Genomic DNA, 23,479 nt, shown 5'->3' on the forward strand with positions numbered 1-23,479 from the left:
TTCCTTCCGGGGCTCACTCAAGCACCTTCTACAAAACTGAGTCTAAGAACTGGTGCCACATTTTGAGCTATTTCTAGGACCCACTCAGGGATCCAACACATAAATAGTAGAGAAGAAAGGATCCCAACCTTCTTCCCAGAGCCGGGACAGCCCAGACAGAAGCCCAGAGACCTCCTCTGCCCCGGGTGGTGTCCACTGGGCACCTCCGTGCATCCGGTGAGGTTCACTTACACCCGGACCAGGACCTCTACCAGGACTCTACCCGCCGGTCAGTCCACAGCCTGAGTCTCACTCATTGAGAGCAAAGCAAAAGCTATGGTTCCAGTGCTGTGAAGCCCACCTGTACATTTCCCCGGGAATTCATGAGGCATTCAGAGACAGGGGTCCAGGACTAGCAATGCCATTTATGAGCTGTACAGCCACAGGCAGGTCTCTCAGTGCTTTCTGTAGCTCCGTTTACTCATTTATTGGACAACAAGGGGCACAAACGGTGTCATATGCGCTCCCTGTCGGTTTTAAGGGCCCAGGAGGAGTTACTGAGCTGAGGTGGGATCTGCTCCCCCAGCCTGAAGCCCAGCCCCTCCATGAGCACCGGGTCCCGTCCGCGCAGGTGTTGGGGGTGGGGGTGGGGATCCTGCCCACACAGGGGCACAATGAGCCAATGAGTCCAGAGGCAGCACCTCAGAAACCAAGCCAGGCTCCTCACAAACCCATCTGAGGCCTCGACACATTCACGGCCACCAAACCAGGTGACAAAAACTGGCAAGTCAACAAATCCTTTCCTTTCAGCAAGAGCTCACTCCCCAACATCTGCTGGAAAAGGAACGTAAGACATTGTCCAAAGGAACCTAGACTTGGGCTACGTACCACAAGGCCATGTGTGCAGGAGGAGGGTGGCATGGGATGTGGAAGGTGGGGTCCACAGTGCCCCCCCATCTGCTCCCTCACTGCCAGGCTGCAGGTGATGCTGCCGGGAGAAGGGGTGTCCGCAGAGTTATACAGCCGGAGGAGGGGTTCACAGGTGGAGGCAGATGCCTCCTATCATAGGCCACTCTTGCCCTCAGAATACTCCCAGCTCTGAAGGACACTCTGCGGCATCAACACGAACCCCGTGAGTCTGGCTGCTCCCAGGTTCCCAAGTAGGCCACAAGGGACAAAATCTCCTTGTTGGTGCAGAAAGCTCTGGGCCGGGAGTAAAGGCCAATTACCCAGGTCAAATTGCTGACTCAACCTAGGACGAGGCTTTTATTTTAGTAAACTAATTTCACTAGCAGAGAACATAACCGCACCGAAAATACCTTCTGAACAAAACATGCTTCTCCCCAGGGGAGGGAGCATGAATTATAAATCAGGAATTTGACAAATGAATGGCAGGCACACTGAAATTCTGTGTATGTGACTAATCATTTTGAAAAGCAAGATTATCTTTTTACAGTAAACATAAACATTTTTTTACAACACCGAGAAGGCCTGGAGCCAGGATACCAATATCAATAAAACCCGGGCATTATGGAGCTTGTGTAAGAGACACAAAAATAAAAGTGAAACCCTCATCACAATGATAATCAAGCCATTCACGAGCTGCCTGTCAATACTGCTCTTGTTTTCCCAACCCCAGCTGGAGGCCTGGCTGCCCACACGTCCCTTCCATGATCAGGTGAGGATTAAGAGCCGGTAAAAGGCAGAAACTTGTCTGCATATCTTCAACACACACATATACACACACTTAGATTTTATTGTTTCCTAAAGGAAATGCCTGTTTAAGTCAATTATTCTGTAAATGTGATTTCCTTATTGTTTCTAAGCTGACTGCCTTTACATTCAAAACATATTTAAAAAAATGATCTGTTTATTCTTCTGTCCCTTACACAGGCTCCGTGGTGCCTGGGTTTTATCTATATTGGTATCCTGGCCCCAGCTCTCTTCAAGGTTGCAAAAAATGTTTGTTTCTATGCTTGGGTGGGCCCCATCTGCCAAAATGTAGACCAATGTGGGAGGTTATCTCCTTGAGGACATCTATATATTATCTGCATCAATATTCTAAACGCCCAGCACATACTACACACCTAACTGTTTTATTTATGGCTCCAGTCTCAGGGCTGTCCTACTTCTGAGTTGTCAACACCACCACCTCCCCGCCTGCTCGAATGAAGGGCAGGAAGGATGGGGAAGCAAAGGAAGGCAAAGTGCTGGGGATTCGAGTGGTACTTAGAAGACAGCCCCGGGTCCAGGGCTCAGACCACTGCACGTGGGAATCCAAAGATCGGGGTGGAGCGTCATCTCCACTCTCACTAAGCAGTAACTCTAGGCAAGGTATTTCTTTGGCTTCTCCCCACCTGGTACAGATGGGGCTGAGGGTGGGGTCTCCAGCGCATGGGGGCAGAAAGGGACATTCCCCCCTTTCCAAACTTTGTTGACAAATTTGAAAAAAAAAAAAAAATCATCAGTCCCTTTCATTTCTCAGAGAAAAAACCATGGCCTCTTTCGGGCGGTCCCTCGGGGGCATCAGAACCCAGCACATGGGGACTTGTCTCCAGCAGCCGAGCCATCTGCAACTGATGCAGGATTTGGTCTTTTCACATATGCTGCCTCCAACCTGTCTGCAACGGATTGCTTTATACCACGTCCAATCTCCCCCAAAGTTCAATATTTACACCAGCCTCGGAGGTTCAGCAAGGGTGGGAATTTATATTCAAGTGGCACTAGGCACCAAACAGATACTCTGAAAACGTTTCCTCTTTGAGGGTTTTAAAAACAGCTTTACTGAGGTATAATTTATCTACCAAAAAAATTCACTCATTATAAGTGTACAGTTCCAGAAGCTTCAGTAAATTCATACAGGTGTCCAACCATCACCACGATGCAGCTTCAGAACATTTCCGTCACGCCGAAGTTCTTCATTCCCGATGGTGGTCAATCTCCAATTCCATCCCCAGCTCTTTACTGATCTGCTTTCTGCCTCCATAGTTTTGCCTTTTCTACAAAGCACATATTAATGGAATCACAAAATGTGTAGCCTTTTGTGTCTGGCTTTTTTTCACTTAGCCTAATGTTTCTGAGGTTCACTCATGTTGTTACATTATTGTTGGGCAGTAATTGTGCCACATTTTATTTATCCATTTATCTGCTGATGGACATTTGGATTGTTTCCAGTGGGGTATTTTGGTGGTGGTGGGGATTGGTATCATGAATAACAGTGCTATGAGCAATCACATACAAGTCTTGTGTGGACATGTTTTCATTTCTCTTGGGTAGATACTGGGGTAGAGCCTGGAACTGCTGAGTCACGTGTCTGAGTGTATATTTTTTGGAAGTCTGGAAGAAGTGTTAAAGTATAGCCATGTTGCAACCTAATCTTAGAGTTGCAAGAAGGCAGAATAAAGCACAAAGTGTTGCAAAGTCAAGTGGCGGGAACATGAGCAGAGAAGCCTAACTGCATCCAAGAATTCCAATTCTTATAACCCACCACCTCCATCTAATCTTATTCTTTTCAGGGCAACAATCCTTGGTGGCACCAACAAATCTGAAATTTTAATTCATTTATCTGATGTATCACAAAATACGGTTGTTCAAATAAGGGAATTTTTTCAGAGAACAGAAATATTCTTTCTTATTCAAGGGCTTAAAAATTAGCCATTTCATAGGAATCTTGTACATGTGTATTCCAAAATCCATTTCCTTCCAAAATAGCACAACCTTGATCTTCTTAATGTCTAAGGTTATTACTCCAGAAACACATCACCTTACACAGAGTAATGTCCTCAAGGAAGCCTTGGCCATCCGAATTCTTCTGGACAAACTGAAGACTGCCTATGTTGTCCGGCCCCTTTCTCCAGAGACCAGCAGCCCTGCTGTCTGTTCCGATGTGATTTTGCCTATGTCTGTCACCAGCCTGGACATCAAATTCCAGAATCAGCTCACTCTGAGTGAGGACTAAGAGGTCTACTCCAGGTAACGTTCTTGAATTTCATACTCTGGACTTGACTCCGTGGTCTGGGCTACTCAGGAGACATTTGGAGATGGGTCCCAGTTCCAGTTTGGAAAGCTAAGGGTGACACATACAAAGGATCTCTGTACTACAAATTTGTCTGTTCTCCATCAAAACAAAAGGCTACAAAACTTTCTTCCCACTGAACCAAATGGAAGCACTTACTTATATTCTCATTGGTTATCAGAGGTACAAGAAAAATCATACTTTAAGGAACAGTGTGACAAGAAAATATTTAGGCAAAAAAATCAAAGGGCTTTGGGGATATGCTTCTGCGAAGAAGGAATAAAGGGGTAAAACAGTGGTTTCCAATCTTTGCTGCACATTGAAATTACCTGGGAATCTTTTGAAAAGCAATATGCTTGGATCCCACCCCCAAACATTTTGACTGAATTGGGACAGAGTGCAACTTGGGCATCAGGATGTCTTAAAAGCCCCCAGATGATTCTAACGTATAGCAAAGTGTGGGAACCCGTGGGGTAAAGGTCATCTTGGCTTACACCAAAAGCACACTCAAGTGAAATGTTCTACTGACACTCCGGTAACACAAAAGCCCTGAAAAGGTTCCACTGCCTATCCAAATTATAACCTCCACACCTGGGTGCATAACAGCTTACGTAATTCTAATACCACCTACCTCTCCAGTATTATTTGCCAAACAGGTCCCAGGATGCCCCAACTCGTTGCCTTTGCTGCTGCCGCCCTGTCCTGAAATGCCTTTCTTTACCCTCTGCTTGCTGTTTCTGGAAACCCTCCAAGGCCCATCTCAAAAGCCACCTCTTCTCAGAAGCCTGTCTGATCTTCTTCTTCTTTTGTTTTTGTTTTGTTTTTTTTTTAAGGTTTTTTTTGATGTGGACCATTTTTAAAGTCTTTATTGAATCTGTTACAATATTGCTTCTGTTTTATGTTTTGGTTTCTTGGCCAGGAGGCATGTGGGATCTTGGCTCCCTGACAAGGGATTGAAGCCGCGCCCCCTGCATTGGAAGGCAAAGTCTTAACCACTGGACTGCCAGGGAAGTCCCCTGTCTGATCTTCTTAATCAGATACCTGACTCTTTTTTCATGCCCATGGCATGTGTCTTTTCTTTCCCTGTAGCACTCTGCAAGTTCTGCTCGGCACGGCTGGCATTTATCTATTTATCATCTACCTTTCTTCTCTTCCTCCCTCTCACTCTTCCCTTTTTTTTCTTTTTTTTTTTCAGGTTTGAGCAGAAGACTGTCTCTTTTTATAGCTCATTTTGCATTCTTTTTAAAAATTTATTTATTTTTATTGAAGTATAGTTGACATACAATATTATATGTTTCATGTGTACACATAGTGATTCACAATTTTTAAAGGTTATATTCCATTTATAGTTATAAAATATCGGCTATGTTCCCTGTGTTGTACAATATATCCTTGTAGCTTATTTATTTTATATGTAATAGTTTGTACCTCTTAATCCCCTACTCCTAAATTGCCCCTCCCTCCTTCCCTCTCCCCACTGGTAACCACTAGTTTGTTCTCTGTATCTGTGTGACTCTTCCCTTCTTACAGGAGTGAGAGGAGTAGGCAAAGGGGCTGGACCTAACCCTCTTCCTAAATCTGAGGAATACAGAATTGAGTTGTTGCTACTGGTCACACCTGATACAAAGCCAGCAAGGGTATTCATCACAGCAAGGATGGCCCATACATTTTTGGTCATGGGTGAGGAAGGCAGCTGAGAGAACACAGCTCCCATCAAGAGAGGCAAGGTTCTCAAGCTCTATCTAAAGAGAGAGCCTCCAAACAATGGCAGGCAGGAATCCAAGGCTAGAAGCCCAGCATCCCCAGAGCTACAAGGGCTACTAACCAGCAGCAGGTTCACCATTGCCCTTCCCTGACATCTGAAGTACTATCAGCAGGGCAGGGGCCTGAAGCTTAGCTGAGCTTGGAAGTGGCCCAAACACCTAAGCAATGACATATATCTGTAAGAAGACCCCACTGGGACTTTGGGTTTTACACATGATTCAGATAATGAGAAATACATCATAAATATTCTTGCAAATAAAAATCACACTTTAATTTTCAGCTACACTCAAGTGCATAACACTTTTAGTTAACACACAACTGAAAGGTAATCACATCATGTAATAATTCCTAATAAAAATTAATTGAAATCTCCTGTTAGCTTTCCCCTCTATGTATATCACTTGCTCAGCCTGGAAAAAAAAAAAAAAAAGGAATGTGTATCCTCAAGCAGCAGGAAACTTACCAATACGCCAAAGCAAAAGTGCTTACCAACACCAGGGTTTCCAGAAACACAAACCTACTTGGAGGAAAAAAAATAAAAGAACTGTGCTAAAATTCATTTTAAAATTTAATACAACCAACAGTAACCCCATCACCTCAAATTGGCAGAGCCTCGGCTTGCCATGTCGGTGACCTGGGACACTTGGGCTGGGCACAGTGGCAGCCTCCTTGGATTCGCCAAAAGGAAGACATTTTTCTAAAGAATCAGTGTTCCCAGTGGGGAGGACAGTGTGCTTTTCAAGGATGGAATGAAGAGCTGCCCTCTCTCTTTAGCTATATCAGATGATGGAATTTTAAGAATTTAAGACTGACCAAGAGTGTGTCTGAGAAAAAGCAGGAAGGCTGTAAGGAAACCCTTATGGGGTAACTTTATCCAGTCAGGGCACATAAATCAGCAAGGACAACCTTTCTCATGACCTTCCCACCTCTTGCTTTCCTAAATTATTTCCCCAAATTCTCTTTAGAAGGAATTAACTCATTTATGGATGTCTCCTTTTATTTCAAAGCATTAGCTTAAAGCCAGGCAAGAGCTGTATTTAAAGGGGGGGTCGGTGAAGAGAAGCATGTACGCAAAGGAACACCTGGGCTAAGTGCTGGAGAGAAATTGTGCGTGCAGGAAGCACCCGCTTTTACTCCTCCTCTGGTGAAAGGCCTCTGCTAGTTTAAAACCCTTATCACAAAGCACGTCTCTGCAGAAGGCAAAAATTCTATCAGTAGCACAAATCCTACAAGCTGATCAATAGAAACAATTCTGTGAATCAAGATTTCTTTGTAACAAAATGAACTGTTCATATGCCTCCAAATCTCTGATATTCTGATACATCTGAAAAGATGGAATGGCTTTTACATAGTGGACTACAGCACCCTGAGGCAGATAAGGGACCCATAAATGATGATTTCATGGAGAGGTAAGCACTTTAGACCCACTCCCAGTGCTTTGGGCAGAAAGAGCCCCTACTGCAGCCCCATCTGCTGCTTTGCTGGCCACAGTCAGACACGTAACCCTGGGTGGGTCACAACCCAGTCCTGAGGACGGAGAATTGTGACTACACGAGACCCCATGTGAGGAGGTGGGTCCTCACTCAGGGCGCCTACACTGCTGTCATTTTCACTTCTTCTTTTTAATGAGAAAGGGATCTTCCCTTAGAAACACAGAACTTTAAAATGCAGGTTGCTTACTCTGTGGTGGGAGAATGTCAGCCCGTGAAATTTGGAGCACTTACCCCTCTAGCTGCTCCTCTCCTAGGATCTGGCGAAGGTTCTTCAGGAAGGACAAGGAGACCAAGGCATGGGAGTGGCGGATCTTCACGTAGCCCGTCACGACCTCGATGAGTCCCATGAAGTTCTCCAGTTCCGAAGCGATGTTGTCTACGGTAAGGGGGACCGTGTTACTGAGCATTCACTAAGCGTGAGCGGGGCGGACACACTTGGTTTCTCGCAAACACGTGTGGAGAGCAATTCAGTGCGGGTCTTGTTTTCATGGTGTCACTGAGGTGCTCGGGCTTCACAGGACCCTTGTCCCTTGTCAAAAATGCGTTTCCCGGGCTTCCCTGGTGGCGCAGTGGTTGAGAATCTGCCTGCCAATGCAGGGGACACGGGTTCGAGCCCTGGCCTGGGAAGATCCCACATGCCGCAGAGCGGCTGGGCCCGTGAGCCACAACTGCTGAGCCTGCGTGTCTGGAGCCTGTGCTCCGCAACGAGAGAGGCCCGCGCATCGCGATGAAGGGTGGCCCCCGCTTGCCACAACTGGAGAAAGCCCTCGCACAGAAACGAAGACCCAACACAGCCAAAATCAATCAATCAATCAATCAATCAAACATACGCATCTGATTCAAGATCCTCATTAAAAAAAAAAAAAAAAATGCGTTTCCCTAAGCTTGGCTTTCAACACCCTCGCCTGGGATGGGGCCCCCAAGGCCAGGGAAGGGGAGTTTCTAGAAGGCTGGGTACTGCAGCTCCCAGGCTGATTAACAGAATGTAATATCATAAACACCAGACTGCCAATTAGCTAAGGCGGGCACATCTAGGGAACTTCTTTAATATGCTCTGTCAACAGACAGTGCTGCCTCCAAAGTACAAGGGCATGACTAAATAAACAACATTTCCTCGGTCTCATTAGGAACTGCCTTTGCCGCATTTCTAGTTCCTAAGATACAGGGATCTATATTTAAAGCTTCCATCTTACTAAGACTGGAAGGAAATGCACCAAAACGTTAACAATGGTTATCGGCAGGTAATTTTTAAAAATTCAGTTCTATGCTTCTACGTTTTCTGTAATGCACATTCATAATCCTCACAGATATAAAATAGTTGGGAACATCATTGCTAATAGATGTGTAAAAATGACAAGATGTATAAAGGTGTATTTCCTTTAATTTTGTAGCCTATTTTTTTCTCATAGTAAATAAAAAACATAAACTTCAGTTCAACTTATGCCAAAATTATAGCACATACCATAATGAATTGGGTATGGCTCAACTAACAGAATTTTACTGTGTATGATTTGTGAAGGCTTAGTTGATAAAAGGTTCTATTTTGCTTTCAATTGATAAACATCAAAGAATAAGTGTACTGTCCTCCAGGGTAACACCCTACATTTATGTACAGCTTGATGGTTTTCCAAGAGAAATGAAGGAGAAATTCAAGTTGTAAAGACTAGCGGTTGCCTGCAGTTGATGTTTCAAGGAAAAGATCCTGAATTTTAAATGTGGGGCGGGGGACTTCCCTGGTGGTGCAGTGGTTGAGAATCTGCCTGCCAATGCAGGGGACATGGGTTCAAGCCCTGGTCCGGGAAGATCCCACGTGCCACAGAGCAACTAAGCCCGTGCACCACCACTACTGAGCCTGCACTCTAGAGCCCGCGAGCCACAACTACTGAGGCTGCGTGCCATGACTACTGAAGTCCATGCGCCTAGAGCCCGCGCTCCGCAACGAGAAGCCACTGCAATGAGAGAAGCCTGCGCACCACAACAAAGACCCAACGCAGCCAATAAATAAATAAATAAATAAAATAAATAAAAAATAAAATTAAAATGAATCCTCACAGTCAAAATCTGAAAGATTTATTTAAAAATAAATAAATAAATAAACGTGGGGCAGGACTGATGCCTTCTAGTCAAGGCTGAGGAAGGACCTTTCCAATGAGATGTGTAACCGATCTCCTGTGGTGGCTATAAACCGGAAGGCACATTGCATCGTCACGCGCAAATATGTACCAATTCCTCCTCAAATTATACTTCTCCATGGATTTAATTCATGGATTAAATTTTTATCTTGAGGATAGGAATGTAAGAAAAAAAGAAGGGTGAGCCATTTAAAGGATATGTTCTAGGGAATGAGGAAATCTCTTTTAAAAATTAAGAAATCTAGTAAGTGCAAAAAGAATAAAACTTCAGAATACCATGAAAGTAAGAAAATTCTAGCTGTGTGGAAACAAAGTTATCTCTTGTTGTAGAGGAGTGAAAGGTGTTGTGAAAATCAAGGGCTATCCAAAAATTCAAAAGAACTAAGCAGAAAACTTGTTGCTGCCATCTCTAAACCATAAGAATAGAGCTCACTCATTGTACAAACAGTATTAAGGAAAAGTAAATGCACAGAATAAATGTCATTTTTGCCCCTCAAACTATAAAAAAAAAGAAAAAAACTTCTTCACAAAAGGAATTAGAAAAAAATTCCTTTCAACCTCAACTCCTTCTTATTATATTTCTCCTAGCTTACAAAATTATCAGTACCTTCACCAAGTGGTTCCAGTGGTGAAGAATTTAAGGCACCGTTACTAGAAGCCCTTGTCAATTACAGATCAGAACTGAAAGTATCACCAAATAAGTCAACAGGAAATGCTTCACACAAATGCAGTTACCAGGAACGCCATCTACTGCAAATAATGGGGATCCTGTAGAGGGTGAGATGGAAGCTTTAAATGCATGATGACATACATATACTTTTATCTCTTTTGGTTCTCAGAAATAAATTTGGAGATCAGCCACTTTTGGACTTAATAAAATTTTAAAGTGATATCATTAAACTCTTCCCTGGCTCAGTATCTTCAATATATCCAAGTAACCAAGACTCTTTGGACTTAAAGCTCTGTGGACTTGGCTCCGGCTGGAGACTGCTGAGTCATACCTTTGATCCATCGGTCTCTTCTGGGGTTTGTACGTGTTGAGATGTGTGTATCCTGTGTAAGATGCGACTTAAGAAAGATGAGGGATGACCCTCTGAAGAAATAAATGCTGTGCCAATGGCTAAAAATCAGACGGCCTTTCAATCTGTTTTTTATCTCTGAGGGAAACTCAAAGGAGGGGCATTGAGCATGAGGCTTACGCACCATGTTGTTTTTCTAGGCCCATATTTTAGTTGTGAGTCATGGATGAGTAGGAAAAGCATCAACAAAAGAAAACCAAGAGATCTGGCCCTCTCTTCCAGGGAGATGGAATACTTACTGCCGCGTCGGATATTAATGAGTAGATTGCCCTTGAAGATGGTGCATCCTTGGAGCATCTGAGCAGAAGTGACAGAATCAATGGTCTTTGTCTTCTTTTCTTCCTCACACACTTTGGGACAAGGGCCTTCGCAAGGGATGCAGTACATGCTGTTGAAAATAAACCAACCCAAAACACAGAGAGTTGAGTCTGTCTTTTGCATTAAAAAAAATCGTAAAGATATGCTTTTATTCTAGGTGTCTTTACAGTCCACATTACAAAAAGCAACTGGTGGAAGCATTCAAGTGGTCACACTGTTTCTCATCCCCAAGCCTACCCAGGATAAGCCACTCAAATTGCAACCAAAAGGAGAAACTGCCTACAAAGGAAAAGCGTGCTGCCTGTTTCCAGACAAAACACATGATACACCCTTGAGGCATGTGTGTATCATAGGCTGGGACTGGTGAGCCAGCTGGTCCCATGTGGGAGAAACAGCCTTGCAGAAAGAAAGCACCAGGGGCTCCCAAGAAGAACAGAACTGTTCTCTGATGTTGTGGCCCCTGCTGGCACACCCTGGAGGAGCCACGGGGAGAGTGGACAGGGACAGCAAAGGGACGGCAGAGTCTCTACCACTAACGGGAATCTAACTCCTGCAGCCAGCGGTCCAGCAAAGTCCAATGAGAGATTCCAAAAGGCATGTGCTATATAGCACAGATCTATTCTTTTCTTGCTAAAGCACAACTGAAATAATTTCTGGACAGTGTTTGGCAGAAACTTGTAAATTGATCCAAATGTTGTTTTCGTTGCATACACAATAAAAACAAGGAACTTCCATTACTTTGTAATGAGCTCCTATTTCACGTGGCAATCTTGAACATGCCACAAACCACCAACAGTCAGGGACCAGTGAGTGACACTGGCACTTTTCCTGCTTACCTACCCTTATTTAGGAAACAGTGGACAAAACACTAATCCAGCTGCTGAACCACAGAAAGTTGGGTCAATTTCCAAACAAATAAATGATACAACATTATGGGATGTGTGTGTAATAGGACAGTGAATTGGAGAGCCACTTTATTTACGTGATGGTTCTTGAATGATTGTTCAAACTTCATGAAGTGAAAAACAGTCAAGAAAACAGTGTAAGTTATAGCTCTTAACATTAAGTACCCCCCACCCTGAATCTTGCTGCATACTTAAGGCAAAGATGAAGGGTTTTGTTTAAAAGCTTATAGATAAATAAAATTTCCCTACTGTTTTCTTATTTCATGTTGGGAGAACAGGAGGCAAGGTTTCCAAAGGAACTGGGCCAACCATAGCAACGGAGGTTTCTCCCTTCTCTAACATCAGACTCAACATGCTCACTTCTAGAGTAGGTAGCAGCTTTTCTTCAGTACTCTTTGTTGGTCTTTTATTGCTTCTAATTTACCTACAAACCAGATAATGCCCCACCTCCCTTTTTAAAAACTTTTTATTTTGAAATAATTACAGACACACAGAAAGTTGCAAAAATAGTACAGAAAGGTTCTGCGTACCCTTCACCTGGTTCCCCCAATGGCTCCATCTTACATAATGATAATGCAATATCAACACCAAGAAACTAACACAGGTACAATGCCTGCATATACTTCCATGGCATCTTATCACCTGTGTAATCACCACAACCAGCTAGCCCATCACCACAAACATCTCCCTTGTGCTACCCGTACCGTCACCCTGCCCCCACATCTCTAACTCATGGCAACTACTGATCTCTTCTCCATCTCTATTATGTTGTTATTTTGAGAATGTTATATAAATGCAATCATATGGTGTGTGACCTTGTGAGATTGGCTTTTTTCACACAGCATAATGTCCTTGAGATCCATCCATGTTCTGTGTGTTTGAATGGTTTGTTTCTTTATACTGTTGATTGATATTCCATGGTGTGACGGATCACGGTTTGCTTAGCTGTTTACCTATTGTGGAGCATCTGTGCTGTTTCCAGTTTTTGGCTGTTACAAATGAAGCTGCTACAAATAACTGTGTACCTGTTTTTGTGGGAACCTAAGTTTTCATTTCTCTGTGATAAATGTTCAGGAGTGTAACTTCTGGGTTGTAGGTTAACTGTATGTTTAGTTCCCCCTGACATTTTATTCAAATAGCAATTTCTGAACCAAACACCTTTCTTAAAATGTCTAGGAATCATCCAGCACTTAAAAAAAAATGTTTTTCTAAGAAAGTGCTCTGATTACATGTTGATAGTTTAAGCATCCTCAAATCCATTCTGGTACAGAGAGGGTATACACAGTATTAAAAAATAAATATTTTAAAGTAAGTGTCAAATAGGCCTTAAAGGCTGAGAGGGGGATTTATTAGTTCTTGATGGCATTTTATTTTAAAGTGTAAAAGGGAGATCTGTAGCTTTGAACAGACTGTAAGCATTGGTAGGAAAAATAACAGCTCAATTCTTTGAAGAATGAATTACAGTAGAAGAAACTGTCACAGTGCACAGCACACCCCACTTTGCCCGCTACTCTGGCAGCTGCAGATGACTGAATGCCTCCAGACACCACAGGAAACACACCCAAAAGGCAAAGAAGTTATGACCCAAGGCCATGCACCAGCTGCCTCATCTTGGCCCCCACCCCTGGGGAGGAACTGTGGCTGAGCCTTAACTGGGTTCCAGGCACTGCCCAGGGTACTGGCAAAGCCTTTTTAAGTTCTAGGGCTGCCAATAAAATGTGAGTAAAATGTGGCAGACTTATTTTGGGTGGAATATGTATACTCTCCAGTTCACTGGCACCCTTGGCACATTTACCATTTTAAAGTATTTAAAGTAACTTTTACTATAATAATGGTTACAGAAATGATGACAGGTAGAAAGCTCTACATTTAATTTTATGAAGTAATGTGAGCTTTACCTTTGACTTGAAGTTAAGCCTAAGGAAGGAGCAACATCTCCAAATATTACACCAGAAACAGATTCCCCTTTACTAAGACTTGCTTGATGAGGTTTGCAGAAACAGAAGGGAAGTTACACGTTATACTCAAAATGAATGTTTCCTTTTCCAATGGTATTTTATATTTGTAGAATAGTTTTATTTTGAAGAACCTCGAAACGTAAGGATCCTCTGGTGCTGATCATGAAGTAGGCATTTAGTCCATTACAACAGAACTACTCTCTCCTGAGAGTTCTCTGCTCTGCTCCAGAGGAGGGAACAGCATCCCCAAATCTCTAGTCTCCTCTTGCTTCCAGGGTTATAGTCCTGTATTTTGTAACAATTCTGGCATTGCTCTTTCAAAAACTTAAAACCAATGACAAATTCACAGAAGTCCAGCTGGCATGCACAAGAGGGATGCTGTTTGCCGTAAGGAACTTCTTTGCTTCCCAAGAGAAGTCTCAATGTTCAGGAAGCAAAATGAGAGAGACAGAGAAAACTGAGGGAGGGTGAAGGGTGCGTGTGTGTGTAAGAGGTGCTGATGGAACACACTGCTTGCTCGTAGCGGCAGCTAGTTCAGGCAGGACGGGAGCCAGTGCTAAGAGACTTTGGAGGCCTGCTCACTGCCTTAAGGATGCTGGTGGGCTTGCCGTGTCTTCCTTCCCGCACTCCCAAAGCCTTCACTGGTCTAGTGTTGAGTAGCATTGGGGGTGAGAAAACCTCAACCTACAGTCTCCCCCACCGGCCTGCTGCTGGGGTGGCAGCCCTGCATGTGCACAGGGGGTCAGTGACCTCCAGGGACCTGAGCCCACAAATCAGGTACTTAATTCCAAACGGCCAGGCAGTAGGCTTTCAAACCAAAAAATCTCCCCATCGCTCTTAGAGTCATCAGAAGCTGAAGTTATACCAGCCCTCTGCAGTGGCCCCTCTCCCTTAACCTCCCCAGGGTCCCACCCGGACGGAGCCACTGGCAGCACCAACCTTTCTGCCCCCCGGGCCCCAACACTGACCTCTGGCTGCCGTTGCGGATGAAGCCCGACGGGCACTCCTGCATGCACTCGCCATCGTGGATCACGAAGCCCTCGGAATCGCTGCTCTCAGCGTTGGGGATGTTGGCGCAGAAGTCACGGTCCACGCAACGCCAGCCCTCGAAGCGGTAGGTGTTGGGCGGGCAGCTGGGCACACAGACACCGGCATAGTAGTAGTGGCGGCAGGCCACGCAGGCCGTGTCGTTGTCGGGAGCGCTGCAGCTGCCCAGGCACTCGGGGTGGCAGCACTCGTGGTTCTCCGTGCACGCCCGCTTCCCGCACGCGCTCGGGCACACTGTGGGTGACAGGCAGGGTGTGAGGTCGGCTGAGAGCCAGATCGCTCCACCTGGCACAATCCAACCCACCAACCACACACGCGATCCCCAAATGGAACGTCACTGGGCGTTGGACTTGAATCAACGGTATTACATATTGAGAATTTCATTAAGGTAGGGAGCAAATACTCTGCGTTTGGAGTCAGGTGAGCAGGGTTTAATATCTAGCCTCTCCTATTTGACTATGTTTGGTCTTGGAGGAGTCCTTACCATCTTTGACCTTGATCCTCTCTTTTCTCATCTACAGAATGGGGTAATAATACCCATCTTGGAAGGTTACCTGTGGCATGCGTGATACCGTGGAAGTCCTATGTGGACAATACAGTTTATTATTACCTTAGAAGGCATTATATGCGCTACTTAATCTGCATTTTGTGTATGTTCCTTATTGAAATATCTTGAAAAGCCTTAGTGTGCAGAAATGCTCATTTATTTTTGAAATGATTAAGCTAGAATATGCTAAAGATGATACCATTCAGGCTGACAAAATAGCTTTAGAAAAGTTTGTGCATGCTTGTATCATATCAAAGGTCTTACCCCAAATAAACAATGATATCTCAACCTAATATACCACAGAGAAGTCCCCATGTCTGATGGTAATTCTCAAATATAAGAAAGTGGGTGGGTGGGCAGTGTCTCGAGCCCAGAGGACCATAGGATATTACAAACTACCTACTCTGAGCCCCTCTATGCTAAAGTTAAGTGAAAGCAGTGTCTAAAAACAAGAGATCCACAATTTTTGTCCCAAATAGATGAGCTGGCATTTATTTCCATAGCGATGCTGTAAGGATCACACTCTAGGGGCTGTTCGCCTTACTAGCAAATAAAGTATAAGTCAACAAAATATGAAATCTGGTTTGCATTATATACTTCCTACTTTTTCCTTGAGTTGGAAAACAACACAAAATTATTTAAATATGTATATTATTGACTCTGACATGCATTATTTAGTGAAGATTCTATTATTTTCTTTATAATAAAAAAAAATGAAAAAATCAGAGATCATAGATAAGAAAATACATAGAATATCTAGTCCGCTTGACCACAATGTCATCTTATCAGTACCTCCATGGAGACCCTCCCAGATCATTTCCTATGCATGTGCATGCACATATAAATATAAATATCTATAAAAATGGATCAAGTCATTCTGAAAGCATTTTTTGGCATAACATACTGTGAATTCGACAATAATTTAACAGCTGTGTTGCATGCCATAACACAGTGTATCGTAAGTTATAATCAGTCTCCTACTATTAGACATTTCATTTATTGCCAACATTTTATTAGTACAATGAGCACTCAATCTTCATGAGAATTCTTAATTATTTCAGTAGAATCAATTTCCAGAGTTAGCCTTGCCGGTTCAAACTGTCCTCTGGGAAGGTGGTACCAATTTACACATCCACTAGCTGCATGGAGGAGTACCTATTTTACTGCCAAGAGGTGCATTTAAAAACAGGTATCAGAACCTGGACATTCAAATGAATACTATCACCTCAGAAGAAACAGACAAATTCTCATGATACTGTCAGGCTTAAAATAATTTTGCAAGTTTCTTCTCTGATCATTTTTGGCTGAGACAAAGAGGTGGCCTTCCATTATTTATTCTTATCTATTTTGGTAATAAAACCTTGATTTTTAATTGGGCATTTTGCCACCCAGCTACATATTATATCTCCCAGTCTCTCTTGTAGCTAGAAGTGACCTAAGTTCTAGCCAGTGAGATGCTAGAAAACTTTTGGGGTGGAACTTCCCAGAAGAGTCCTTAAAACAGAGGGGGTACATCTTTCCTCCTCATTGCTGGCTGGAATGCAGGTGTAATGCCTGAAGCTGAAGCAGCCATCTTGGGCCATGAGGTGACCCATTAAGAACAGTGGAGGGGCTTCCCTGGTGGTGCAGTGGTTAAGAATCCGCCTGCCAATGCAGGGGACACGGGTTCGAGCCCTGGTCCGGGAAGATCCCACATGCCGCGGAGCAACTAAGCCCATGCACCACAACTACCGAGCCCGCGAGCCACAACGACTGAGCCCACGTACCACAGCTACTGAAGCCCACGCGCCTAGAGCCCATGCTCCGCAAAAAGAGAAGCCACCACAATGAGAAGCCCACGCACCGCAACAAAGAGTAGTCCCCACTTGTCGCAACTAGAGAAAGCCCACATGCAGCAACGAAGACCCAAAGCAGCCATAAATAAATAAATAAATAAATTAATTAAAAAAACAACTCATTAAAATCTATTAAAAAAAAAAAAAAGAACAGTGGAGCATGATAAAAGGAACTTGGTCCTTCATGACTGCATAGCCAGTAGGCTAACCCTGGACTGCTTACCTCTAGACTTCTTTACATGAATAAGAAATAAACTTGTGTCCTGTTTAAACACCTGCTATTTGTTAGATGCAACTGAACGAATCCCAACTGAGAAGTGTCTTCAGAGCCAATGTATAATATAAGCAAAGAAGAAGACTGTTCCTGTTGGTCTATGTCATTTTTGTTTACCAGAATTGCCTCTCAATGATTTCTGCCTGTTTCCAAAAACTAATCTACCCAACAGATTACAAGGAGTAAAGATCTCTAGTCACACCAAGAAGGTATGTTGTTGTAGGAGCTCCTAAAATGTTGGGATACATATACAGTCTACCAAGGGGATCATCTTGAAGTTGATAACACCAATTTGAATGTACAAGCTTAGTGTATTTGCAGTAAATGCACACACACACCACACACTTTACTCTCAAATCTCACACTTAATCTAATAATCACATAGATTAAATGACTATTTAAGTTCAAATATATCCATTACAGAAGTAACTTCAATGCCCAAGATCTAAAGAAACAATAAAATTGCAAACCCTTAAGTTCAAGTTTTTAAACTAAAAACAAGAGAACTTAAGTTTGCCTATCCTTCATTTAACCATCCACTTAGCAACTATGTATTGAATGTGCGCTGCACCTGTGTGCCAGACCCTGTTCTGAAGAGATGGACAATACACCAGGTAAGAATAGGAGTGTGTAGTGGTGCACAGCCTGCCCTGGGCACCTGGGTTCCCAGGAAAGCTTCACAGAGGTGTGGAGGCTGGAGCTGAAAGCTGAAAGCTGAGGAGGATAAGAATAACACAGATGAAATCACATGTAAATGTGTGTAAAAGCAACTGAGTTGCTGGGGTGGGAGAACTGGGTGCTCGTGAAGATGGCAGGGGTCCAGTAACAGGCGATGCTGGGAGAGAGGAGGGGGGCAGCTCAAAGAAGCATTGTAGGCCTGTCTGAGGGGTTTCGGCTCTTTGGTGGACAATGGCATCACTGAAGCTTTTGGGCAGGAGAGCAACATGGTCTAATTTTCATATTAGAAAGGTCATCTGGCAGCAACACAGAGGCTTATGATGACCAGAGGGGGCAGAGCTAAAAGAAGAGGGATGAAGCCAGAGGAGAAATGTTATGTTGTCCCTACAAAGTTCATGTAATATAATATATCTGTGAGGTTCACATAGTTAAAATGAAACTAGCTGTAGAAACCACGCTCACGGTGTCACATCACAAACCTGCCGATTGAGCACACACCCCATTCAGAGCACTGAAGTCCCCGGAGCTGCTCATTAGCCATCAGCCACCACCAGGCTTTGTGTTTGGAGGAAGGAAAATTGATTAAGAATCTTACGATCATCATCAGAGACTAACTGGGAACAATATCTACTTGTAAAACGCTTCTTTCCTTGCTTACAATTTAAATGAAATGCTATATAAAATGACGAGTAGCAGACATCAATATTAAAAAGCTATTAATGTAGTATTAAAAACTAAGAGCATTTAAAAGAATAGAAAAATGCCCCTGTGCACTTGCTTAGACTCAAACATAAATGTTGGGCATTTCCAGTACGAGAAAGAAAAAAAAAAAAAAAACTGACAAAATATCTGTAGATATGTTTTGCATTCCATTCCCCATTCCACTGAAACAGCATCTCTGGGCAGTGGTCCATTGCAAACCGCCCCCCCCCGCCCCCTCCGGAGGTGCATTACTAGAATTGCACCGTCAGTCTGTTCTTGCAACAAGCAGCACACAGGCTAGGGAATTAGGGTTTTGTTTCAGCAATAGGAGCTACTTCAGAAGGAATTTCAGTAAAGCTTAAATTAGGTAAAATCCTATTCTTTAAAGATGGAACAATTCCTCTTAAAGGGATCACAAATCAAGATCACAAATCTTCTACATCACATGATGCAACTGTGCACAAACATGTATCAAAGGCTTTGGGGGAATAAAAAAAGGGGTGTGATGGGGAGAGGGAGAGAAAGGTGACTATTTGCTGGAGGACAAACCCCAGGGATGGAAGCCAGTGTTCCCCTGGCTGCAGCACGACCTGAGAGGACTCTGGGAGGGAGGCAGGGGAGCCCGCGGAAGTTCAGGATTAGAGAGTCCTGGAGCCAGCCCCAGAAGCCCGCTGTAAATTTTGCCTCATCTCAATGTATATAAATATTATTAGTGTTCAGGACTATTAAGGGATTTCTTGAAAAGCCCCGGGCAGTGTGTCTCGCCAGCAGACGGATGGCTGCTCCACACGAGTGCCAAAACTTAAAATTTAGTACAGTTACCAAATTTCCAATTACAGAGCTCAGGGAGAAAGGAAGGGAACTTCTTCCCTGGCTTCCATGAATAAGGAGCACACCTAGCATGATGAAAGGCATTTCTACTTTTAAAAATAAAAGGAAAATGGAAGGTGCTATAAATTAACAAATACACAGGGGGGAAAGCAAATTGATTTTTCCCATGAGATCTTTCTATCCATTGGAATTTTTACAATGACCAATAATAACAACGAACGCCTATGTAAACTGTTGGAAAAGCTAACGACAGGTCCCACATCTACACTAAAAGGATTCGTTCAGGGTCACAATCCCATAAAAATGAGGCACTGTATTTAAAAGCTCATTTTCTTCATTTTGGGGGACAGCAAAAATGTCACATACATCAACCTTTAACTCTCTTCCTCCTTCCCTGAGTCCTTATATTTATTAAATTCTTTCTAGGGATTTTAAAACCTTTCTTTCTGTACTTGCCAATAAGCTCTTTAACAATCTTTACCTCAGAGAAACTATTTTTAAAAGCATATTTTGGAAGAGAAGATGGAGAACTCATCCTCTTCACACGGAACAAAAAATGGAAAAGGGGCCACTTAGCCACACAACTTCAAAAAACACAAACATTCTATCCCAAATAATTTCTTTTTTTTTTTTTTAACATCTTTATTGGGGTATTATTGCTTTACAATGGTGTGTTAGTTTCTGCTTGATAACAAAGTGAATCAGCTATACATATACGTATATCCCCATATCTCCTCCCTCTTGCGTCTCCCTCCCGCCCTCCCTATCCCACCCCTCTAGGTGGACACAAAGCACTGAGCTGATCTCCCTGTGCTATGCGGCTGCTTCCCACTAGCTATCTCTTTTACATATCCCACATAATTTCTAAAGGATAGAACCAGTTCATGGATGTTGAAATAAGGTCAAGCTTCTGAATCAAAATACAGGTTGGTATAAGGTCCTCTCAGGTACTTCTGGGTACCCTAAGGGACACATCACTGTTCCACATAAAAAGAGGATGTCTTTCCTAAGAGACAAGCAACACTATGCATTAAGGTGAACTGCTGCTAACTCCAGGAAAGCACACTTTGACTTCCCAAGTACATCAGAGAGACATGTGGTCCAGAGAGATTTTGTGGTTTTCTTGCCCAGCCAGGAGAGAAACTGATTCCATCAGACACTGTGGGGTGCAGGGGAGGAGAGGGAGGGAAACCCCAGCTGGGTCAACTGAACTCACAGCAGCCCCCCACCCCCCAAGCACAGCCAGAAGTCTACCCAAGGCTGTCGGCATTCTCCTCCAGAGAGCACTGAGCCACAGCTGAGGATGAGAAAGGCTCCTTTGACTGTTAAATACATCAGCCAGGCCCTAGACCCGGTCCTGCAGGCTCAGCAGGTAAGACAGCCCAGCCCCTGAGGATGAGCAGTGGGAATATGAGAGGGGCAAGCAAAGGGCCAGTAAGGAGGGCTTCCCAGGGGAAGGGACCACCAGGACCCGGCTTGAAAGGCCAGTAGGAGCTAGCAGGTGCATGGGGGTGATGGCAGGGCTGACGGGGAGCGAGGGCAGAGAACCAGACTCGGCATGACTGCAGGACCCAGACTTTGGGACCTGGGTGGGGGGGCGGGAGATTGGGAGGAAAGATGGGGAGATGGAGGCAGAGAGCCACAAGAAGGGCCTTTCAACCCACGGATAGGAGTTTGGCACATTCTTAAAAGAAAAGAGATGCTGTTTGAGGATTTTAAACAGGCAGTCACATGAGCAGATATGCATTTTCGAAGGATCACTCTGGCTGCTAAGTGGAAAAGAAAATGGAAGGACGACCTGCAGGGCCACGGTCGCCATCTCTGCAAGCACCAACAGCGGCCCAGACTAAGGGGGCAGCAGCACAGATGGGGAAAAGCAGGCAGATTCATGTGATGAATTACTTTTTTTTTCCCCCAGCAGGGGTAGAGAGAGATTGGTTCTGTTCGGGATGTGCTGTTTTCTGCACACGTCCAAATGGAAATGCCTGGCATGGGCTGCTTGGATGTAACATCATGGGGCGTGGTCAGCAGACAGATGCAGAGGAGACTGGGAGGGAGGGACATCTGAGGAGCGCCAACAGGACCCAGGACAGAATCCCCAGGCTACCACCACCCATGGGGGCCCGGCAGCACCCACTAGAGTCCTTGCTCCTTTCATATACCTCCACTCTTTTAAAATAACCCACTCAAGTGGATTTCCATATATTCACCTGTGAATTGTGGGTCCCATGTTGCTACCCCTCCCTGCCGCCCTCCTTGACAGACAAGGTTCAGGTTTAAGTAATGATAATACTATATTTATGGACTTCTTCTTATAAGCCACACAAACATCATACCAAGGACCTAAAGAGGAGGTTGGGCCCCACTGCTTTCTCTTTGAGCATCAAATCAACCAGTGCTGAAAGAGAGCCTCACCTTCAGGGCTGCTTCTGAAGCCTGCAGGCCCTGCTCCTTTTGGAGCTCCACGCTGGTCCTTTCCGCAAAGAAGGTGGGTGAACCACCTTGGTTGGATGTTCCAGTTGGACAGAAAGGGTATCCCATCTCCAGGAGCCATGATGGACTGCAGAGGGGTCAGGCAAAACCCACCTCAGGCCAGGGAGCCCACGGCCTTTCATCCTGTGAAATAATCTTCGATCTCTCCTGCCTTCTGACCTCATGCACACGCATTCCTCCTGACCCATCACTCCAAGCGGAGACACCCATCAAAGGGGCAGAGAGGTGAGGAGCAGCGAGGCTTCTCAGGCTCAGGGAGAAGCTACATTTCACCCCAGTGTATTAGTCTGGAGTTCTATAAATACGTCAGCTAGGATGGAAAAGCAAGCTTACACGAAAATGTTTAGACACATGAAATAAAACGAAAATAAACCTGGCACAACTGTGTGTGAGCTCCACTCACACGCATATGTATGAATGTGTATACATATTTATAAATTGTACATATATATAATGAGTAAAGCACAATTTTCTCAAAAAGAAGACAAGAAGAATCTGTCAAGTTTCTTGACATCTTGAGAAACTGCTACTGTAAAACTCCAGAGAACCACTGCCTAGAAATCCCGGGCGGAGTTTCCAACAACTTCAACTGGCTTCTGCCTGGAAAACTATAGCCATTAAGCCGAATTCAGTGGTAACCCTGGTATCTTAAACATTCAGAAAGGAAAGTTGCATCTGCAACAACATTTCTCTTTTCAAAGCCAAAAGAAACCACCTCCTGTGTAGGAGAAAACATTCTATTAATACCACAGTAGTGGCCAGACTAAGAGACAATGTAATGGTTAGAACCTGAAGATACTTCAGTTTCTCTGTTCGAAGCAGAAAGGGTTAGCGCCAGCAACAGAGTTTGGGGAAGGCACCCAGGGGCACGCAGAAAGGTCCCAGAACAGAGCTCTCAGTGAGCCTGGAGAGGCTGGTTAGTAAAAGGGGGGGGCCATGGTTCCCGAACCTATTAATGTAGTGAGCCTGAAAGCACTCATTTTCTCCCAAGACCAGAGTGTACAGACGAGTTCCTCCTTGCGATCTTTGAAGGGGTTTCCACGACTCAGTTTTGAGTCAGCTTCCTTCCTAAGAGGAAGAGTCCTGACACAAGAATGTGTCAGCAGATGGACTTTCTGCAATACTGGGGTACGTAGAGGGGGCAGGAGTGACATACTTTCCCTCCTCATCACTCGTCTCCTATCACCTGTCTTCTTCAACCTTCACATTCTTTTGAGGGGCTGTGGGGTGGCAGGGACACTTCAGAACTTGCAGGAGCAGAGACCCTCTTGCAAGAAGCTCCCAGGACCCTTAGATCTGCCCCAGTTCAAATGCAACCAGGACTCCTGCAGCCATGTTCTGCCTTTCATCGAACCCTGGATCCTCAGAGTTGAAAGGAAGTTAAGAGGTCATCATCCCATGCCTGAGGTGCTGCTCTTCAAAAACCTAG

General features: G+C 44.3%; 1 protein-coding gene across 2 annotated transcripts in view; it reads right to left on the bottom strand.

The window, feature by feature from the left end:
* IGF1R (insulin like growth factor 1 receptor) overlaps positions 1–23,479 on the bottom strand; it is a 313,412-nt gene that overhangs the window by 52,481 nt on the left and 237,452 nt on the right. For both annotated transcript variants that reach the window (XM_057543127.1, XM_057543128.1), the window contains exons 3-5: positions 14,612–14,924; positions 10,702–10,850; positions 7,483–7,627 (exon numbers count right to left, since the gene is read on the bottom strand). In XM_057543127.1, the coding sequence (XP_057399110.1) occupies positions 7,483–7,627; positions 10,702–10,850; positions 14,612–14,924 (607 nt within the window). The remainder of the gene's footprint in view (positions 1–7,482; positions 7,628–10,701; positions 10,851–14,611; positions 14,925–23,479) is intronic.

Source organism: Balaenoptera acutorostrata, chromosome 3, assembly GCF_949987535.1.
Source record: "Balaenoptera acutorostrata chromosome 3, mBalAcu1.1, whole genome shotgun sequence".
Lineage (NCBI taxonomy): Eukaryota > Metazoa > Chordata > Mammalia > Artiodactyla > Balaenopteridae > Balaenoptera > Balaenoptera acutorostrata.